We start from the raw sequence: 22126 nt of genomic DNA, 5'->3' as shown, positions 1-22126 counted from the left end.
TTATATTTTAAAATATCACGATGGTTCTATAGCGCTATTTGTTACCATGGTAATTTTATAAACACCAAGATTATTCTATAGCGGTATTCGTTACCACGGTAATTTTATAAAAAAAAATCACGATGGTTCTATAGCGCTATTTGTTAACATGGTAATTTTCTATTTTAATGGGTTTATTCTGGTATGGTACTGAATGTTGAATGTATATCTAATTGTAATTTTGTGGGGAAGAGTATAAAATAAAAACCTAACATTTGAGACTACGTGAATAAGAACTGAGACCACATTTATTCATAAATCACTTTCCTCGAGGAACGTGTAAATGTCTGCCGACACGCAGTATAGATCTATAATAGAACCTAACACAACCCTAAAAAATATATAATAAGTGCACACAAGGAGTATGTGTATAATAATTATTTATTTACAAATCAGTACAACATTTTTGTAATTAATATATGTCATGGTTTTCTGAAAACAAAAATAAAACGATAAAATGCTGTTAAATATTTATCAAAAATATGAAATTGTGGTTATCTCCCCTAGATATTAGATTTATTAGCTTTACAATACATTACAATTTTACAAATGAAATGAAATGTGGTTTAGCGTCTTATTCCTTTGCACCGATTTGACAAATGAAAACGGGATAATTGTACAACAATAAGGCATATATATAAATTACATTGACCAACAATAATTTATCTACATACAGTATACCAATAGTTGTCAAAGTGTATATAATAATGGAATGAGCTAAATATGAAAGATATATTTTTCAAGCATAGTAAGGTCATCAAGTTCGATCCCAGAGAATGTAATATTTCTAATGACCTATATTGTAGATTGTCTTGTGGAACCAACACATTTTCATGGTGGATTGGCCGATATATTTAACAAATATTAACAAAGTAGGATAAATCCACAAGATCAAATTTTCTATTAGATTATAATATAGATTTAAAAATCGATGGGGCTTAGTATACACCCAGAAGAGCCTCGTGTCTAATTTTGACATTTGACTTGACCTCAGCTAGTAGACGTCTATATAGGGAATCCTCTTCGAGTCTTTTTTGATACCAAAAAATATCAACACAAGTCGATATGAAAGTTATCAATCACAATAGCTACTGTAGACGGCTATAAGGTGTTAAATATTAATGTAGGGTGACCCATTTACTCACAGATACAGTCCACCGCTGATAGTTCGAGACTACCACTGAAGCGTGCACATTCGCCGTGCCGAGACAAACTTTCTGACAGTATGATACTATAAATAGCCCTTGCACGTGCAATTCTCTACAAATCTATCAACTATTACAGCCGTAAAAAATTTATTGTTGACGATTTTGAATAGCAGTAAAATTAAGCTTCTTGGTTATTACAGCAGATTTAGAAATTACGTTCGTTTCATTTTTTAAATCGCTTTATATATTAACTGTACCGTTAAGAGCGGCATCTTTTGGTTTAGTACAAATAATATCTCTGAATCACTCGGGTTAGACAGGAACATGATACTAGCAGTAGTTTCATTTTACTTTTACAAGCTTCTTAAAACGATTGTTGAACTACCTAATGTGCTTATTTCTAAATTCAATTTCTTGTTCTAGCTTTCTGTTATGTTTCGTAAAAAAGTAGTCTTGATTATCCCGACCTGTCAATCAGACGTAGAATGGTCGAAAGACTGGTTAAGCGAGACTAATTTCAAAACAAGGGCACGTAACCTATCTTTTACTAAAAAGTGTCTGGATGTTATGGACGACTCTTGGAACCAGTTTTCAGTCTATTATTTATACATGATTAATGGTCATAGCTTATTAAGCACAACATGATCGTTTATTTAGTGACTATAATTGTGTGAAACTGATTTGGGGCTTGGAATATATATAAATATTGTGGCGTAATTGTCGAGATATATGGAGATATTTATTTATGGTGGGTCACCCGATTAATAGTGCCGGTAGTTCGTCAGGAAATGTGAAAATCATTCATTTATTAGTTATAATACTGATGAGCCGTGGGTCGTAAACAAGGCGAGTGTTTCCTGTTTCACCGGTGATTCAATATCAACAATAACAACCCAATATTATTTTCGAACTATAGTGTATTACGAAATGTCATAGAAAACTGGAAAGTATTCACGGTTTGATCACAGATATATTTGATTTGGTCACATCACATATATTTGATCAAGTACAAAGTCAAAATTCAACAGATTCACCATATTGATTCAATCATCAGAATACATATTTAGTTCACAATTCACCATAATAATAGGGTTTAACGCCTATTTAACATACAACAGAACCAATTTACCACATTCACAATTGTTGTGTTCGTCGGATTATTCTTGCCACAGATACAAACGATGTATTCCGAATTCTTGAATGTTCTAATTCCACACGGCGACTAACAGAAAACTCACGGATCGTAACAGAAAATGATCGAACTTGTATTGGGTTAATTACCATCTGACAGTTGTTTCCGGTGGGCATCTGGCTCTCCTGGCAACCGGAATAATTTTCAGGAAATGCCATATTGTCTGTAAATATAATAAAACAAAACTTACAAATTGAAGATGGGGGTAAAACACTGTATTTATTTGTAACCGTGAGATGAGATTAGCTAATTAGGCTTTCACCTTCGGTGAAAGCCTATTGTTATTACTAAGATTAATATTATTTTTTTTTATTGGGGGAAGCTAGATCTCAGCAACTATAAGAGATAGAGGTTTGAAATTTGATTTTCTGTCGGAAAAGTGGTGTGCAGCTACTGCTTAAAACTATTTTGAAATTTGTTCGCATACCGGAAGTGACGTTAAGTACGAAAAACGAAAACTGGTCATAACTGTGGGAATTCTCAACCGATATTTACATTTTTGGATAGCTAGTTACATATCTGGGCAGATAGTAGTTCAAAACCGACAAATTTAGAAACTTTGTCGCTTTCATTTTTTTGTTGAAAATTGGAAAATTTTCTAAATTTTGGTAAAATTTTTATTTTTTGGAATTTTTACATTATGATTACATTTTTAGATAGCTAGTGTCGATCCGATTCCAACGATATAAAAAAATATCTGAAATGTTAACTTTGATTTTTCACTTTTTTTTCGCATTATGGTCAAATCGTAGAGTTCTTATTTTTTTAAAACGGCTCCAACGATTTTTCTGAAACCTCAGGAATATGAAGTCGAAGGTCTAATCCAGTCCTTAAACTATAAATGAACTGCACTGAACTATAAACTATAAATGCACTGAAACAGCACTGCTGAGAGTATATAACGATATTGTTACTAACACAGATAATAAACAGTCTGTCGTATTAGTGTTACTAGACTTAAGTGCCGCCTTTGATACTATTGATCATGATATTCTATTAAACCGGTTACAAACACGTTTTGGCGTCGATGAACTATGTCTAAAATGGATACGCTTTTATCTAACTGACAGGTCACAGTATGTAGTCATTGAGAAAGCAACATCGTCTCCCAAAACCCTACGCTTTGGAGTTCCGCAGGGGTCGGTTCTTGGTCCCCTTTTATTCACTGCCTACACAACACCAATTGGCGATATCATCCGAAAACATGGAATTAACTTTCATCTTTATGCTGACGACACACAACTGTATCTTGCTTTGAAACCACCAAGTGACTCCACCGAAATCTGTAAACTTGAGGCTTGTATAGATGACATAAAAAATTGGATGAATCTTAATTTCCTAAAATTAAATGATGATAAGACAGAGGTCATCTTAATCAGCAGAAAATCTCTTTCTCAATCCGTTAAAATCGGTGCGGTGATTCAACAATAACATCCTCTCAATCAGTTAAAAATCTTGGAGTTTACTTTGATCACGATCTTAAAATGAAAAGTCATATCTCTACTACCTGCAAATCATTAAATCTTCATCTTTACAACATTGGTAAACTTCGACCATTTATAACGTCAAATATCGCTAAAATGTTAACTAACGCTTTCGTTCTCTCCAAACTAGATTACTGCAATTCGCTTCTATACCAATTACGAGCATCAGATATAAACAGACTCCAGAAAATTCAGAACAAAGCTGCACGTATCGTTTCTCTAACTAAACAATCTGAACACATTACTCCAGTACTCCAAAATCTTCATTCGCTACCAGTTTATCAACGAATTAATTTTAAGATCGGTCTTTTAACTTTTAATTGTCTAAATAACAACTGTTCCCCACAATATCTTAATGAACTTTTAACCCCGTATAAACCAAGCAGGAACCTACGCTCTGCTGATAAAAACTTACTTCATGTTCCTACAGTAAAAACTAAAACTGGTGAACCGGCTTTTGTTTACGCCTCTGCTAACGCGTGGAATGAATTACCCAGACATGTTAAAGACTCTACTAACGTTGCTGTTTTTAAAAAAAATCTTAAAACCGAACTTTTTAAACGTGCTTTTAAACTATGAACATGTTGACATTTTAATGTTTTAGAACTATTTGTTTTATATTATATGTAATATTTTAATTGTGAAAAGCGCCGCGGAGCAGCTGTTAGCTGGAGCACTCAGCGCTATACAAAATGATTATTATTATTATTAAATGAAAACAATTGAAACCCCGGAAGTAGTCACGAAATGTATCCGAACTTTGACAAAATTTTGAAAAATGGGTACCTGTGCGGAAATTGCGATGTTTCAATTGTGTTTTTGCTGATTAGTAAAAGTATTATATCGTTTAATAGCTAATTGAATTGTCTATCAGATGGGACTTCAGCGACAAGTTTCTATCAAAAAATAAAAAAGTTATGTGACTTTGAAAAGTAAGGTATTTTGCGATTTCGAGCAATTTTAGACGCATGTTTCTCGGAAACGCCCCCAACGATTTTTTAAAAACTTTCCCAATTTAGAGACTAATGGATTGCCTGTTGTGTGAAACCACTGTATCATTTTTTGAAATGTCATGGATAGCCCAAAAAAGAGATCGAAAATCGAAAACGTCGTATTTTTACGATTTGGAGCATTTTTAGAGGCCTATTTCTCGAAAAGTCAACATAATTCTTTTTTGGAACTTCTTCTAAAGAGAGGCCTATCGGTAGTGCTATACATAAAACGATTGTACAATAGTCCCAACTTTCAGGAGTAGCAGAACAAAGGGATCGAAAATTGAACACGGCACCTTTCATTGTTAAGCGAAACATAAGTGGGGGATACAATCTGTACGTTTTGTCAACGTATAGAGTCTATTCAAGAGTGCTTTTATCAGTGATGATAATTGAACTGAAATTATTTCAACTATGAATGTTTTCTTCTTTCCAAAATATGGGTTTAGTGACCCTGTAACAGAAATAGTTTATTGCTGTGTGTAATAATTAGCCTTTGAATTAATATTGTTGCTTCTGTGTCAAAATTATCTAATACCGGTAATCATCTGGACAGAAATCGACGGCTCGCGCTGTTTATAAGAAAGTCCAATTTATTAATCGTTTGCAGTAGTATCGTACAGTGGTATCGAATATTGCACCTGTGATAAAAGGCATGACGTTGTTTGAGCATAGACTCTATCTATAATTAATATTAAATTTTTTATTAGTGACGTCAAATCTTTAACGTGCACGAAACCAGAAAATTGGCGATATTTCATTGAATATTCAATCAATTTTTGAACCAGTTACATATTTTAGTAGCTGACATGAACGCGATTCCGAAGTCCCGTGTACACATTGGTGTGACCGTAAAACATCCCTTGGCGGTTGGAATTCTATATAAAAGAAGACTGGCGCCGCTGTACGAGCATGTTTAGAGATCATTTCGGGACTAACATATGGTGTATTTTTTATTTATTTCAATAATTAGCTTGCGCGTAGGGGTCTTTAGCAGTGGGAGGAAACCGGAGGACCCGGAGAAAACACACGAGTTTAGACAGGCGACATACTCCTTGTCACGTTCAACCGGGGAATCGAAATCCAGCCAGTTGACTCAATAACAGACCGTATGATACAGCGCAGTCCAAAAGGCTATAGCTTACCGTGCAAATTCCAGCCAGCATAACGTATCTATATAAGAGACATTTGTTCCTACTGGCGATTTACAAATATTGCATGAAGAAATTCAAATCATAAGAACATAAAAACGACTAATGCGCAGTATCATATTGATTGTAAAAGTACAATGTATATATTGGTTATACTATATATGTCACAAAACAACAATCATTAGATAATAATTATTTACTAATTATATAATTTATTTAAGAGGTAGGAGTTATCCATTGTTTAATTTAACAGTTATATAATTACCCTGGTTAGAAAGGTACGAACAATTAAGGTATTTAAACAAATGGTTACGAAAGAACATAACACTATAGACTTCTATAATACATGTTTAATATATATATATATATCAAATGATAAGACTTCTATGATAAGACATATAATACATGTTTAATATATATATAAATGAAAATGTCCTACGCTAACAAATAATGAAATATGATTTTATCAGTAAATATAAAAAAACAAAGTAGTCGCGAACATCCTGGTTCTTGACTGCTTCAGTTGTTTGATCCTGTCTGTAATTAATAGTAAACTTTTACATGTTAGTGACTTCAAATCTTTAACGTGCACGAAACCAGAAAATTGGCGATATTTAATTTTTGAACCAGTTACATATTTCAGTAGCTGACATGAACACGATTCCGAAGTCCCGCAAAAAAGTTCCCTTGGCAGTTGGAATTGTATATAAGAGTAGGCTAGCGCCGCTGTACGTTCGAAACATTCCTCATGGTCCATTCCGAGCAGAATGTCGTTAAACCCCATTTCATTTTACTTTGATATTAATATCTATTGCGACATTGCTTTTCGTCCATTTCGCGAAACTGTTCTTTTTCCATTTCGCGTAGATCAACTTTATTTTTCGATTCCCTTATAACGTAATGCGCATGCAAAGAACATGTCAATATCTGAGTTATGCAAATGTGTGTTTTTATTTGGGGGGTGGGGGAGTGTGTGTTTGTTTAGGGGGTGAGAGGTGGGGATAGTCTTATGTCATGCATCTGGTGATCGTGTGACGCCTTGGCACGGTGAAAGCCTTCAGTCTTGCAAGCAAGTCTAGTTGACTTTAGTTTTAAACGGTACAAAATCCCCGTATTATAGGTGCACCTAGGAAGTAATCCGGGGCGGACGGCTGCGCTCTCTTGTTGTCCTCATCGGTTTTTAGATGACGTTTATGCTGAAACAAAATGAAAGGGGTTTAAAGTCCTGCTCCGACTGCGCTAATGAAAACGGACGTACGCCATACAGTGTGGTATGGGGGAGAGTTTGACCAGACAATGGCACTATATCGAATTCCAACTGCCAGGGTATTTTTTTACCTGCACGCCAATGTGTACACGGGACCTTCGGTTTTTTTTTGTCGTTCAATCCGAACGACTGTACGCTGTGAAAAATAAAACCTCGCGACGAATTACCCATTAAAACAAACCCCTCGGCCTACAGACTTGATTCATCAGCAGCGTTTAACTTTTTCCAAGAAAGTCCTGAGCAATAAAAGAGTACAAAGGTTATACTTACTGATTAAAGTAAAGGTAAAGTTCTGGTAATGATACTATACTTTACACGATCAAAACGCCACACTATGACATCGGTAGCACTTGTAACCACACAAAGTGTACAACTGTTATACTTGCGAATCCCTCTATAATACCGGCTATACAAGACCATCTAGAAAAAAGAGCTAAATTTTGGATGATGGGTTTGGCTCGGTTGACTGATTTTTAATTGCCTGGTGTCCTAATATTAACAAAATCTGTTCAACTTGGGTGGCATTATTGCTGATATAAATAGTTCAGTTAGATAAGTGTTGATAGCTATAAACCTGATTTTTAATTGCCTGGTGTCCTAATAATAACAAAATGTTCAACTTGGGTGGCATTATTGCTGATATAAATAGTCCAGTTAGATAAGTGTTGATAGCTATAAACCTGAAATTGTGATTATCAAATGACAACATTTTAATTTCTAAAATAAAAAGCTCTTTTTTATATAAATCATATTTATTATCGATGATGAGGTTGATAGATAACAGCTTAACACTATTATATACAAATTACTCAATATAACACTTGAAGAATAGCCTAAAAGTATGTAATACAAGGTTGTGGTCTCTTTAGAGGTAAATTTAATATCTGATTGACTTTAAATTAATATCCGTGTTTACAAAGAATCCTATTGATTTTCACCAAATTCCAATAATTACTGCCAGAGTTACATATATCGCCCTTTATCACTTTGAAAAATCTGGTGGACGCTCTAGGGGCTAAAGTTAATATCCGATTGACTTTAAATATATACACAGTCTTTAAGGTCATCAGACGAAGAAGCCTGTTGATTTTCAACGATTTCTGATAATGACTGCCAGATAGTTATCAACTGATTGATTTTATATTCATACACCGTGTTTACGCCTATATATAATAGTTTCGATTGACTTTAGATTGATACACAGAGTTTAAGGTCTTGAGACGAACAAGTATATTGATTTTCAATGATTTTTGATAACTTGAACAGCTAAATACATGACATTAAGTGTTTTGTATATACGTTAGCATGGGCCAAACAAATTCCAATGATTTTCTGATAATTACATAACGAGTTGTTACTCTTAATCAGATTTTAGTGTATTGTAAATATTTCATTACCGACAAATATCTCTGTTCCTTTTGATATTCACGCAAATCAGACCTAATTTCCCGTCTTATGACCCCCAATTTTACGAGAAATCACGTTTTTATCTTGTCCGATTATATGTTTATATCCCAAAGTTCTGGGTTCCAGTCGATACTTCGACCGTGTCAGCCTGGATTATGATACCTGATTGTACGAAAAACTTGTTTTTAAAGCTTGTTCTCTGTCCATCTCTTGCAAAATATTGGCGTCTCTTGCATGGCAACGCCTGTTTCCAAATATATTTCATATTCAAGCTGTATATTAAATAACAAATAGATTGTTTTGGGGTAACCTCTCCCTGTATTTAAAAAATCCGTAAATGTTCATATTTTTGAACGAACATAAGATATTTTTGGATCAAATTTTCTTTAATAATAATTGATAAGTTTGTAAATAGTATTGTACCTTGTAGTCACATATAATACATGTACGATGGCTCAATAGGCCCTTTTCTATGGAAATAAATATGCATAGATGAATGTAAAATGCCACTGGCAAGAGTTATACAAAGATAATGTGCTCAACAACGCTTATTTTACTTATGAATATTAATCTCCCCAGGAAAAAGGTCCAAAATCATTTAATTGGATAACATCAAATTGGTCCATGTCAAAGTATATGAGTAAAATAGTGTAAGATATTTTATAGCCTGGCTTAGAGAAGTTGCTGTAGATATTACATCTCATTAAATAAGCATATTATTACCGGTACTTTATGTAATATTTGAATCCATTTTTATACGCTGACATTTTCATGTGGACGTATATTGTCGTCGGCTCTGTCCATCCGTCCGGACGTCCACAATTGTTTGTGAACACTCTACAGGTCACAATTTTTATCCAATTTCAATGAAACTTGAAATATAGGTTAATCCCCCTAAGATCTCGGTTCCTTTCGATATTGGCATGTACTGGACTGTAACTTCATGGATTATGGCCCCCGATTGTACGAGATATTACGTTTTGAGTTCGTGAACAGTGTAGAGGTCACAATTTTTAGCCGATTTGGTTTAAATTTGAAATTTATGTTTGTATACCCTGGCTAAAACAAGATGCTACATCTAATTAAATAAGCTAATTATTACTTTATGTAATATTTGAATCAATTTTATTTTCATGATATAATTATTATATTAAATTGTTATTAAATCTGTTTATTTCTACATTCAATTTGATTATTTTCTTTTATTCTCTTATTCATTTTTAATTTTAATTTCAATTGAAAATCCCACAGAACCTGATTTCCAAATCATCTAGCTTTTATATTCTAAATATAGAGCAGTGTAATATGACACTTATACACTGCACCATCTAAATAGATAATAATTGGGCGACAATTTATTATCTTTGAGAAGTTGATGACAGGATTCTCTTCAACAAACTTCCATTATCTTTGAGGTCAAATTCCTAAACATGAAGAAATCAGGCTGATTTCTAGTTGGTCTTAAGAGTGTACACGCTTCCATGTGTTGACCTCTAAATTACAACTTCCGTTTAAATTGTATCATTTAGAGTATAATCTTACAGTAATATTGAATAAAATGGCTTGTTTCCTTCTTTCTGTTGGTTTTATTATCACAGCTGTCTCGTAATATATCTATCTATCTTGTCAACAGATTTTCCTTTTCGTTGAAAGCAGAGAAAAAAAACCGCCTTTACTCTTAATTAACTTTTCTTTCTATCAATTTAGTTAAAGCCGTTTCAAGTTAAACACGGTCTATTTATCTTAGAGAAATAAAGGCTGAAAGCTCATAAGACAAAAGAGAAATAACATGCAATAATGGAAATTAATGACAAATAGTGTTTTATTAATAAATAATATCAATTAATATTTGTGAATTTGATTTTGTTGAGTTGCGTCCATTATTCGTTCCGCTAGGATTCATAGCTGGAGATATGTAAAAAATAATTTGCAAAGCTTAAAGTTTTTTGGAAGAATTTTAATATTGATATTACAAATAAATATATGTTTTTATTATATGAAAATAATTTGGTCATTCTTACTCAAGGGAACACGGTGACTTAGTAAAAATGAAATGGAATGGGGTTTAACGTCCTACTGTTCTGCTCCTACTGGGCTAATGAAGACGGGCATACGCCATAAAGTGTGCTATGAGGGAAATTTAGCTCGGACAGCGGTGCTACGGCCTACTCTTATATCGAATTCCAACTGCCAAGGGATCTTTTACGTGCATGCCAATGTATACATGGGACCTCGGTTTTTTGTCCAATCCGAACGACTAGACAGCTGTACTTGTCAGGCCCTCCGTCCTGCACCACTGACAAGAGGAAACCACGTCGAAAAATCCCGATAAACTTTCTCATCCAATGCAGGGATCGAACACCCGACCTCCAGGCTATCGAACACCCAACCTCCAGGCTATCGAACACCCGACCTCCAGGCTATCGAACACCCGACCTCCAGGCTATCGAACACCCGACCTCCAGGCTATCGAACCAGCGTCTTACCAACTTAGCCACCGTGACCCACTACATGCAGACTTCCTTCATTATGGTCATGAAATTTAATACCAAGAGATAAGGAAATTAATTTACAATTAATAATTAGTATTTGTATTATTATATGATTTAACAGAAACTGACTCAACCTTATAAATAATACACTCGGATATCATTGGATCATGTGACACTGTTTATAATTTATATCAACAGTAAGACAACATGTATATTAATATTTCATATTCATGTCAATTCATCATATTATTGACGTATGTATGCGACATGCGATATCCCGTATGCTTTAGATCATTACGACTGTCATTGAGCTCTCTCCTATACATGGTGGAGATGGCAACGTTTCTTCGAATTACTAATACTGTGGCTTTTTTTTCTGTGAAGTGCGATTTGAAAGAAATGAACTGAAATGTGGTTTAACATCCTACTGCTCCGACTGGACCAATGAAGACGGGCATACGCCATACAGTGAGCAATAAGCGAAATTTTGCCCGGACAAGGGCGCTACGGCCTACTCTTATATATCGAATTTTCAACTGCCAAGGGATCTGTTACGGACACGCTGATGTGTACACGTGAGCTGGGTTTTCCGTCCCATTCCGAACGACTATCCGCTGTTTCTTGCCAGGAACTCTGCACTGCACCACTGACAAGGGGGCGGGGGGGGGGGGCACGCCGGAAAATCCAAATAAACTTTCTTGGCCAACACCGGGATCGAACACGGGGCCTCCTGGTTAGCGAGCCAACGTCTTACTCACTGAGCCACCGTGGCTTCCCGATTTGAAAGAGAGTTTTACCATCAATTGATCATGAATACTTGACCTGGACCAGAAATAAAAATTGTATCGTGTTTGACTATATAGCCCTAAAACATTTATAGGCCATCAAATAATCTTAATTTAATGCATTCAAATAGACTTTATAATTATATCTGCAAAAAGACCAATTGTTTGACAAATATTTATTTTCATTAAATATATCGTGACTCATTCGTACATACAACACAGCAGACACTAGACCCATCCTGTTATTTGTAGCCTATAATTGATATAATTGACTTTAATACGATCAAAGTAAACAATTTCAACTAAACCGAATAAAGCACAGACGTTTGTCCAGACCAATTACCTACTATATATAAATGTACCTTTTAAATATGGTATATTTTTTATAATAGACGTGTATAGTAACATTATATAAAACGTAAATATCAATGGGTTTAACCCCCTATTTCTCTGCTCCGAACTCAGTTAATGAAGACGGGTATACGACATACGGTGTGCTATGAGGGAAAATTTGGCCCGAAGGCGGCACTATACGGTCTACTCTCATTTCGAATTCCAACTGCCAGGGTTCCTTTACGTGTACGCTAATGTGTACACGGGACCTCGGTTTTTCGTCTCATCTGAACGACTAGACACTGTTCTCGAGGGGAAACTACGCCGGAATATTCCGAGGTACTTTCTCGGACAACAGCGATAGCGAACCAACGTCTTACTCACTTTTGCAACGTACTGCAGGCATTCATATAAAATTCTTTTAGAATGAAATATACTATTTGCACTCCAAAAACATTAATAACCCAATTAATTATTTAAACGGGTGTTATTTGAGAACACGGCCTTCATTATCCCAGTCCAGTCGGTGCAGAAAAGTAAGACGGTCAACACTATTTCATTTATTTTATGCGAATTCTTTGTCCAATAATCTATGTGCTGTATTCAAAGAGAGAGAGAAATGGGGTTTAACGTCATTTCAGGACTAACATATGGTTCAATTTTATTTCAATAATTCGTTTGCGCGTAGGGGTCTTTAGCAGTGGGAGGAAACCGAAGGACCCGGGGAAAACCCACGAGGTTGGACAGGCGACCCTACTCCTTGTCACGCACAATGACAGACCTTATGATACAGCGCGCACGTGCTAACTATTCGCCCCCCCCCCCACCAACACCACCCCCACCCCCACTCCCTGTGTTGTATTGAAACGACGCAAACAATATGAAATGTTATCATATGAAGCAATTGCGCAAAACATATACATGTACCAACTCAAGAGTTGGTTTAGGAGCAAACTGTACAGCTAAAGAAAACATCCAAGAAAAAAGGGTATACTTTGGAGGAATATCCATACACCCCTGTTTTATATATATATATATATATATATACAAGACATGATCTTGAACCTCAGGATGACATAAAAAGGCGTGAAAACATCGTTTAAATAAATAGAGTATAAACACGAACTATCAGTTATCTTGAAACATTGACTCAATTATTACACGACATACGCCCTGATAACAACTGGGGTTAGGGTTACATGAGGTCAATCCATATAGATATACATTATTGCAATTCAAGCAGGTGCGTTGAATGTTGACGTATAGATTATTATTTTTAAATTGTGCAATCCAAACAAATCATGACGATAATGTACTAACATTTTCTTTAGCGATATGGTATTTATTTCAAATACAATGTACAAAGGAATGTAATGTATAAATTGTATACACTAAAAGCTATTTATGGAATAACAATTACTGGTTTATTAACATGCAACGTTTCGACTATGGTACTCTCGTTTCTAACACACAAATGATAACATATACACTTAAGTATTTATACAAATGTTATCATTTGTTCTATCGTTGATGGAATAGGGTTTAAAATTTAATTATTTTATTTTATTTTTTTTTTTTCTCTCAAGAATTTTGCGATTCAAACTAATTTGGTTCTTTGTCTAAAGGGGGATCACGTGGCTAAGTGGGTAAGACGCTGGCTCGCTAGCCTGGAGGTCGGGTGTTCGAGTCCTGCATTTGCCGAGAAAGTTCATCCAGATTTTCCGGCGTGGTCCCCCCCCTTGTCAGTGACGCAGGGCGGAGGGCCTGACAAGGATAGCTGTCTAGTCCTTCGGATGAGACGAAAAACCGAGGTCCCGTGTATACATTGGAATGCACGTAAAAGATCCCTTGGCAGTTGGAAATCGATATAAGAGTAGGCGATAGTGCCGCTGCCCGGGCAAAATTTCCCTCATAGCACACTGTATGGCGTATGCCCGTCTTCATTAGCCCAGCATAGGAGCAGAACGGTAGGACGTTAAACCCCATTTTATTTCATTTCTCTGCAGTATTTATTTATTGTACGCAAGAATATCACAAACTATTGTGGTTGATTACCTAAAATAAAGAACTCGACAGAATACTTTGAGATTGAGTCATTCTTTGATTAATCATACCATAAAACCCTCGTCTGTCATACCTGCTGTCAAATTTCTGTGGTTTTTATCAAATGTTTAAATTTCGAGTTTGTAAAGGAGTGTGACATTTGAATTTTGAGAGCTGTTAAATTTATTAAGATGTGACTCATGGCGTAATGATATAGACATTAATATTGCTCTGGTTAATTTCTTTCCGGTGAAACAGCAGACGTAGTCAATTTCAATCTGCATCGAGAGATGCGAGGAAATGACATGCAGTTTTTATGACATTTACTGTGAACTGTGAGTTTGATATAAGTTGATTTATGAGAGTTTTTGTACAATTATTCTATTTTCTTGTCAGATTTAAATTAAAACTAATTCTATCTCTTTTTTTAATTTTTTTTCACAGGAAATGGGTGAATTATTAATGACAGCGTATCGACCACGTGCTGAGCCCCAGGACGAGGCGGATCCGAGGGTCAGCTTAATCGTTGACCCTCAATCCCAACCCCATCCTAACTCTCAACAAAGTCAGCCTAGCAACGGGGTAACCCATCAAAATGGCGGACCTGTCGCACAGAAGAAGAAACCGGGATTAAAACAGACATTGCCCCTGGGCTGCTTCAAGAACCGAAAAAGATGTCGGTTGATAACGGCAATTATTTTGACAATTCTTATTCTGTCTGCGGTGGCAATAGTCTTGGCCGTGTGTTTAAAATCGTCCGATGATGATTCGACATTAAATCATGTTCCCGAAACGAAAAACCAAAGTCGTTTCTTGAAAACCACCAAATTGCCAGAAACCACCACGTCAACGGTTACCACATCGACAACTTCTACAACAGTGCCACCAGAAACAACAGTTTCGGTTCCAGTACCGGAAGTAAATGAATTTGCGAATTATCCGGACAGAGGTGATAGCCGTTTGTTTAAAATAAATTTGGACAATGGTGACATTATAAGGACATATGGATCTAAATCATCCAATGGAAATCTCGCATCTTTAACGTCTATAAGTGTTGCTGAGGGAACCGGAAGTGATACCCATATCCGATTAGGTAACAGAAACAATTTAGCATCAGTAATGCTCTCTGATGGCACCCACGTTTCTTACGATATGTCTGACAATCTTCAGAATTTAGAAATGAAAATATTTACGGGTGGACCGATTGACGTAAATCCTAAGACACCTCGTGCCTTTGTTCAGGGAATTTTGATTGACAAAAACATCTCTGTGTTAACACGCCTGTTGTTGTTGCTCTCCGGTAAAAACGTTTCTCCAAACGGCAGACCCGGAGTTGTGCAAACTGTGAACAAAACGTGTATATCGTATTTACCCCTACGTGTGACTAAATGTGGTAGCCAGTATCCCTATGAGGGTGCATTTATTGAAGGTAAAGTTAGAATTGGCGGGAAATCGCCCGTGTTAATGGCTGCGTTACCATGGCCGACCGAGCGTGACGAGTGTTTTGAGCAGACATGGGAATCAAATACAAGGCCGAATTATTATATACCGCTTCCAAGTAGATCAAATCGTAGTGCATCTTTTTCAGAGATCAGTCAAAATTGTGATTCATATGTGGATTATTTCTATCCTATCTGCGCAAGTCAGGATGTATACGATCAACATTTACACGTGGATATGTGCAATAACCTTGCCAACCAAACGGCCAGTGCTCAAGGTGGAAATAGTGTAATACATTCGTCTGTGTTCAGTAGCTGTAGGAAAATATTTAGTAGTATTAACTCCATGTGTTCGGCACTGCAGTATAAATCTGTCGATGAACCAACATGGAAAACTTCAAAAGACGTTCTCTCAAGGAGTCTGTGTTCTTTACCAGAATCAGAATCCCAAGGGACGGTAGCAGACGATCAGTTACAGGTGGGTCTACATGTGCTAGTGTTTTGCCCATCACAGACTCCATTTCGATCACCTGAACAAAACATTAACATGCGTTTTAATGAATCAAAAAGTATTGGAAGTCCAATCCATATAAACTGTGAGGGGTCACCGGAAGTAACCTTCGTCTCAATCGGACATGCTTACACCGGTTCTAGTAGTCTCGATCGAGTCATGCATCGATTTCGAGTTTGTTCAATTTGTGCATTTGAGACTTCAGTGCGCGCAGTGCTTACAAACGATAAAATTTGTTGTGACGATACGTGTCTGGATAATCGTGTGTGCAGGGAAGGGCGAATTCCCGCCATTGAGGAATCGACGTTCAAACAGCACAGTTCGGTCTATTGTCATGACTTTTTTGCTGATCGAGGCTATAACACTGAATCGTTAAAATATGACTGCAAGGGAAAATGTGAAACTAATTTGTCTGTGAACTTTACAATGTTCGATGTCAGTTCACAAAAGACATTTTATCATCAAGCCGTTACTTGCCACGAATCTGAACTTAATGCCTGTAAAATGGAATTTGGGCGGTAAAATCAATTTTATAGGAATTTTATAGGAAGTTCGGCAAATCAGTGATTGACTTGTAATTTTTACGACATTCGGCAAATTAGTGATTCACTTGTAATATTACCGAGTTCGGTGAATATAAAAATTTACTTGTAACATCATAAGAAGTTCAGTAAATCAGTGATACAAATTACTTGTGATATTGCCAAGTTAGGTGAATATAAAAAATTACTTGTGACTTCATACGTAGTTCGGCAAATCATTGATATAATTTACTTGTAATATGGCCGGTGACATACGAAGGTCGGCAAATTAGTGGTACAATTTACATGCAACATTGCCGAGTTCGGTGAATAAACCAATCAAATTATCAATCAATAGATTTACTATGTTTGAGGAATCATCTAAACAGTCAACTAGTAAAGTTTGTTGAATAAATCATAGACATTTCAACTGTCACGTCACGTTACTGGACTTTTAGACACGTGTGCAAGGATTTCTTTTGAAATTATGTCGAACCGGTTTCAAATTACAATTGTGGAATATGACTAAAAGGGTATTGAAAATGTGTTTTGCTAATGGATAAGAAACGGGTCAAAAGCGTTCTTATGCGAGTAAAGATATTATTGCTCAGAATTCAGCAATTTTTGGAAGCATTCCTTGTGATTACCTCCCTTATCTCATTAACGACGTCATCAAATACAGTATATTATGTACTGTATACTGTCATATAACAGACGTTGGATTATTTATACATATTTCATTTATATTAATAGCTTGTGCAGTGGCGGTGCCAGAGGGGTGTCACCAACCCACTCTTGACACCCAACCACCCTTGTTACATCCACCCACCCACCCTTTTTCCACCATTCAAAGCTATTCGTATCCCAATTCCATGAGCCCATCTTTCTTTTTTTTCTGATCGATGCTAATATGCAATTGTGTTCCTTATCCAGGATATACACCAAACCACGTATTCTCCTTAAATTTGTGAAGTTCTTCGACTCAGGACTCCTTTCCCAATTATCCTGGAAAAGCCTGGCGACGCCACTGTCTTATGTCACAGCTCTCGACATTTATATTATTTAGGTAGAATCCATTGTTCTTGCTACACTCAAACATTAAAACACCTTCACATCATAATATTTATATACATTCTCGTTCCCGATAAATGAGTATATATAGTTTCATGTCTACAGCTTTCGATTTCTACTATTGGCAACCAGTCCATGGCGATTGCTCCTGTAATCTGGAAAAACCTATATATAAGTGTGTTGAATGCAAATCAGTATAATTACATGTCATACTAGGTTCTTCCATTTGAAAAACTTCCAACAGGGAAAAGTTTCACACTTTAACATTTTTAACTGAAGGAGAAAACCCTATGGGTCTAACTCAATTTTTCACCAGAATATGACTTACTAGGTATTTCCAGATTACAGGGGATTGACAGGCTCACACCACGCTATTTTTAGCAATAGTTTTCATTGCGGAAATAACAGATGGCGATTTAATCATCAGTTCTTAATTTACAAATACATACGACTGCCTCATTGTAATCAGATTTATACAGTGACGTGTAGGGAGAGGTGAGGGAGAGGTGTGGGAGAGGTGTGGGGTGGGGCGGAGTACAAGCTGCATTGAATGTGGATCAGTGTTTTATTAAGCCAGAGAACCTAAAGTAGTTTTCTGAAAAGAGTGCTCATTTCGGGCGCCAAACTTAAAGATACATTATGTAAGAGGTAAATCTGTCAGTTGCAGTTTTGGCTATCAATGATATAACTAAATGAGACATTTATTAACAAGTCCATGATCAACTCTTTAGACAATCGGATGGTCGTGATTTTAAACGGATTGAAACACAATCGCCATTTAATACTTTAATATATTATCGTAACAACGGTTCTTGACAATCGCGATTATATCGTGAAACCTTCAACCACGAATACGGTATTTTGACAGAAATTTCATCTCTTTATCAAATGTTACATAATGCATATTTAATTAATTTGGCTGGTATATATTTAATTTGAATAAAAGGTAAATTTAATTTTTTATATTTAAAATGGCTTCCTTTCTCAGCAATAGGCCCTTTGATTCATGCAGTTGGTCCCCAGCTTCACCTAACCTCTCTGCACGCCACTAAATTTATAATGCAACGTTGAAATCCAGCATAATATAGTTAATATTTATTTATATATTAATTGTCGTTTTTCTTATCATCTTTTAAAGTGCTAATGATTTGTACATATTGAATATATATTTGTTGTATTTGAATGAGTGTATTAAATTGATTTAATGTTTATTGGTTTTCGTTTTGTGGAATGGTAACATGTGTGTTTATGACACAGGCTTTAAGTAGCTCAGTCTTTAACTCAGTATCATCCACAGTCTTCGACATAGAAAACACGACTTATTGGTCAATTTAAATCAACACTGATGTTGTGATCATACCGTGAAAAAAAATGAATGAATGAAATATGGTTTTATGGCATTGGCTCGTCAGCTCCAACTGAGCTATATTGCGCCAAACTACCGTGAAAAGATGGACTCTGGTATCCAATATTGAAGGCACAGTGAAAATTTTAAACTTGGCCCTTGCAGAATGCTTTCGAGCGCCATTTGTAATGAAGTGAGTGGATGAACAAGACTAAAGATATCCCACAAAGGGGGGGAGGGCTACCTGAGTAGACTGGAATATCCAGACGCCAAAGACTGCCATTCAATTTGCACTCTTCACGTATTTCGCCGAATATAACTGATTAGAAATTGCAGTAAAAACAGAAATGATTGAATGTATATCAGTATATTATTATATGCGTTGTGGCCCATTTATATCCATTTGTAGGTGCCACGGAACAGCGATTAAGCTCCTTTAACAACTAGAATTGCTAGTGATTCAATTCGGCTAGGTCATTTTAGAATTAACATGGTGTATTTTTGCGACACTGGCCTTATGTGCGCCTACACGTTGGTGTGCATATAAAGGGACCCCTGACAGCTCGTTGGAATTTGAAAAAATAGAGTAAGCCGTAGCGCACCTATCCGGGCAAAAATTAATCCATAGCACACTATATGGCGTATGCCTGTCTTTATTTGTCCGGACGTTAAACCCCATTTCATACTGATGTACGATAAAAACTGTATCAATGACATTTAGTAGGCTAATTTAACTAGAAATGGAGGGGAGAGAGAGAGAGAAATGGGGTTTAACGTCCACTCGACACAAACTAGGTCATTTCGGGACTAACATATTCACATTTAACCATTGTAATAACATATTTGCTAATACGCATTGATATGTACATTCGAGACGTAGTGATCCAAGGGAGGGAACTACCATAATAAAATCAAATGCTTGCAGTATGGCCTTTTTTATAAAGGGGACTTCAACCTACCTATTAATAATTGTATACCAGAAAATACAAAAGCTGTACATACAAAATACAAATCCGTTCCATGTTTTATATAGAATATACGTCATCTCATTTCAAACTTTTCTGATTAAATTATAACAATAACTTATAAAGCAACGCACCACACCGCGTATACTGTATTACATGTAAGTACTAAAGTAGGCCCTATGGCCACTCTTCATTTCCATCATGTTTCCATCTTTAAATGATGAATAAATCGTAATTAATGAAATAATATGTCGGACTAAAAAGAAAATATAGACTTTCGGACCATACACAATAAAAAGTTGTCTTACCAATAGGCAATTATTCGAATCTGTCGTGAATTACAGCCATCTCAATTTTTCTGGAAAACACGAGTTCTTTCCCTTGGTATGGATGGAAATCCCCCGACGATGACATCATTGTTATGGAACCAGACTCCTGTCCTAGCCAATCGCAATCCTTGTTTATGTAATAGACGTTATACATTGCTTTCTTGAACATCCGATTAAAGTGACAATCCGTGCAAACATTCCAGAGTATTCCGGCCTATTCATGCACGACTTTGGCAATGGTGCATCCCGGAGAAAAATTGCGTATCCAGGCTTTCTTTGTGTTCTTCGTATTAAAAATAAAAACTGTATCAATGACATTTAGTAGGCTAATTTAACTAGAAATGGAGGGGAGAGAGAGAGAGAAATGGGGTTTAACGTCCACTCGACACAAACTAGGTCATTTCGGGACTAACATATTCACATTTAACCATTGTAATAACATATTTGCTAATACGCATTGATATGTACATTCGAGACGTAGTGATCCAAGGGAGGGAACTACCATAATAAAATCAAATGCTTGCAGTATGGCCTTTTTTATAAAGGGGACTTCAACCTACCTATTAATAATTGTATACCAGAAAATACAAAAGCTGTACATACAAAATACAAATCCGTTCCATGTTTTATATAGAATATACGTCATCTCATTTCAAACTTTTCTGATTAAATTATAACAATAACTTATAAAGCAACGCACCACACCGCGTATACTGTATTACATGTAAGTACTAAAGTAGGCCCTATGGCCACTCTTCATTTCCATCATGTTTCCATCTTTAAATGATGAATAAATCGTAATTAATGAAATAATATGTCGGACTAAAAAGAAAATATAGACTTTCGGACCATACACAATAAAAAGTTGTCTTACCAATAGGCAATTATTCGAATCTGTCGTGAATTACAGCCATCTCAATTTTTCTGGAAAACACGAGTTCTTTCCCTTGGTATGGATGGAAATCCCCCGACGATGACATCATTGTTATGGAACCAGACTCCTGTCCTAGCCAATCGCAATCCTTGTTTATGTAATAGACGTTATACATTGCTTTCTTGAACATCCGATTAAAGTGACAATCCGTGCAAACATTCCAGAGTATTCCGGCCTATTCATGCACGACTTTGGCAATGGTGCATCCCGGAGAAAAATTGCGTATCCAGGCTTTCTTTGTGTTCTTCGTATTAAAAATAAGTAATTGCGTACATTTGTCACCCGAATTTTCTGAATGAATCAATCATTAACAACTAAAACGAATTTTCCACAAAGCTGTGATGGTTGTTTATTTTTAATTAATTACACAACAATATAATTTTAACATGTTAAAGGGCCAATCCCGATAATATTTTGGAGAATAAAACTTCTTAATTTTGTATTAAAATCTCTTAAAATCCTCTACCTCAGAGCCGAGCAACTATCTCAATATACGTGATACGTTTTCAAACAACTTAAAACGGTCAGTCTTCATCTGGAAATGGAGACCGGTGTCCTAAACTGTATTATGCTGTGTCTGGAAAAATCAGACTTTTATTTTATAAAAATAATGTGTAGGTGAAATTTACCTTTCGTTATCAAGTACAACGCATGGTTCATTCACTGTATAGACCTCTA

At 35.9% G+C, this 22126-nt stretch overlaps 1 protein-coding gene and 1 long non-coding RNA gene across 4 annotated transcripts in view; one reads left to right on the top strand and one right to left on the bottom strand.

Annotated features, from left to right (window-relative positions):
- The window catches only part of LOC126816853 (uncharacterized), a 71741-nt gene extending 52657 nt beyond the window's left edge, over positions 1–19084 (top strand). For both annotated transcript variants that reach the window (XM_050543629.2, XM_050543628.2), the window contains exon 3: positions 14778–19084. In XM_050543629.2, the coding sequence (XP_050399586.1) occupies positions 14781–16805 (2025 nt within the window). In that variant the 5' untranslated portion in view covers positions 14778–14780 and the 3' untranslated portion in view covers positions 16806–19084. The remainder of the gene's footprint in view (positions 1–14777) is intronic.
- On the bottom strand, positions 473–20769 carry LOC126816880 (uncharacterized). 2 transcript variants are annotated; one of them, XR_007678639.2, is made up of 3 exons: positions 20494–20769; positions 7544–7953; positions 473–2542 (listed from the first exon to the last, which is right to left on the bottom strand). It is a non-coding gene; the product is annotated as an uncharacterized LOC126816880 (long non-coding RNA). The 2 variants fall into 2 exon arrangements; XR_007678637.2 differs by having other exon boundaries at positions 7544–7693.
- Positions 20770–22126: the final 1357 nt, after the last annotated feature.

This window comes from Patella vulgata, chromosome 3 (genome assembly GCF_932274485.2).
Source record: "Patella vulgata chromosome 3, xgPatVulg1.2, whole genome shotgun sequence".
Classification (NCBI taxonomy): Eukaryota; Metazoa; Mollusca; class Gastropoda; family Patellidae; genus Patella; species Patella vulgata.
This window is presented reverse-complemented; position numbering and strand designations above follow the sequence as displayed.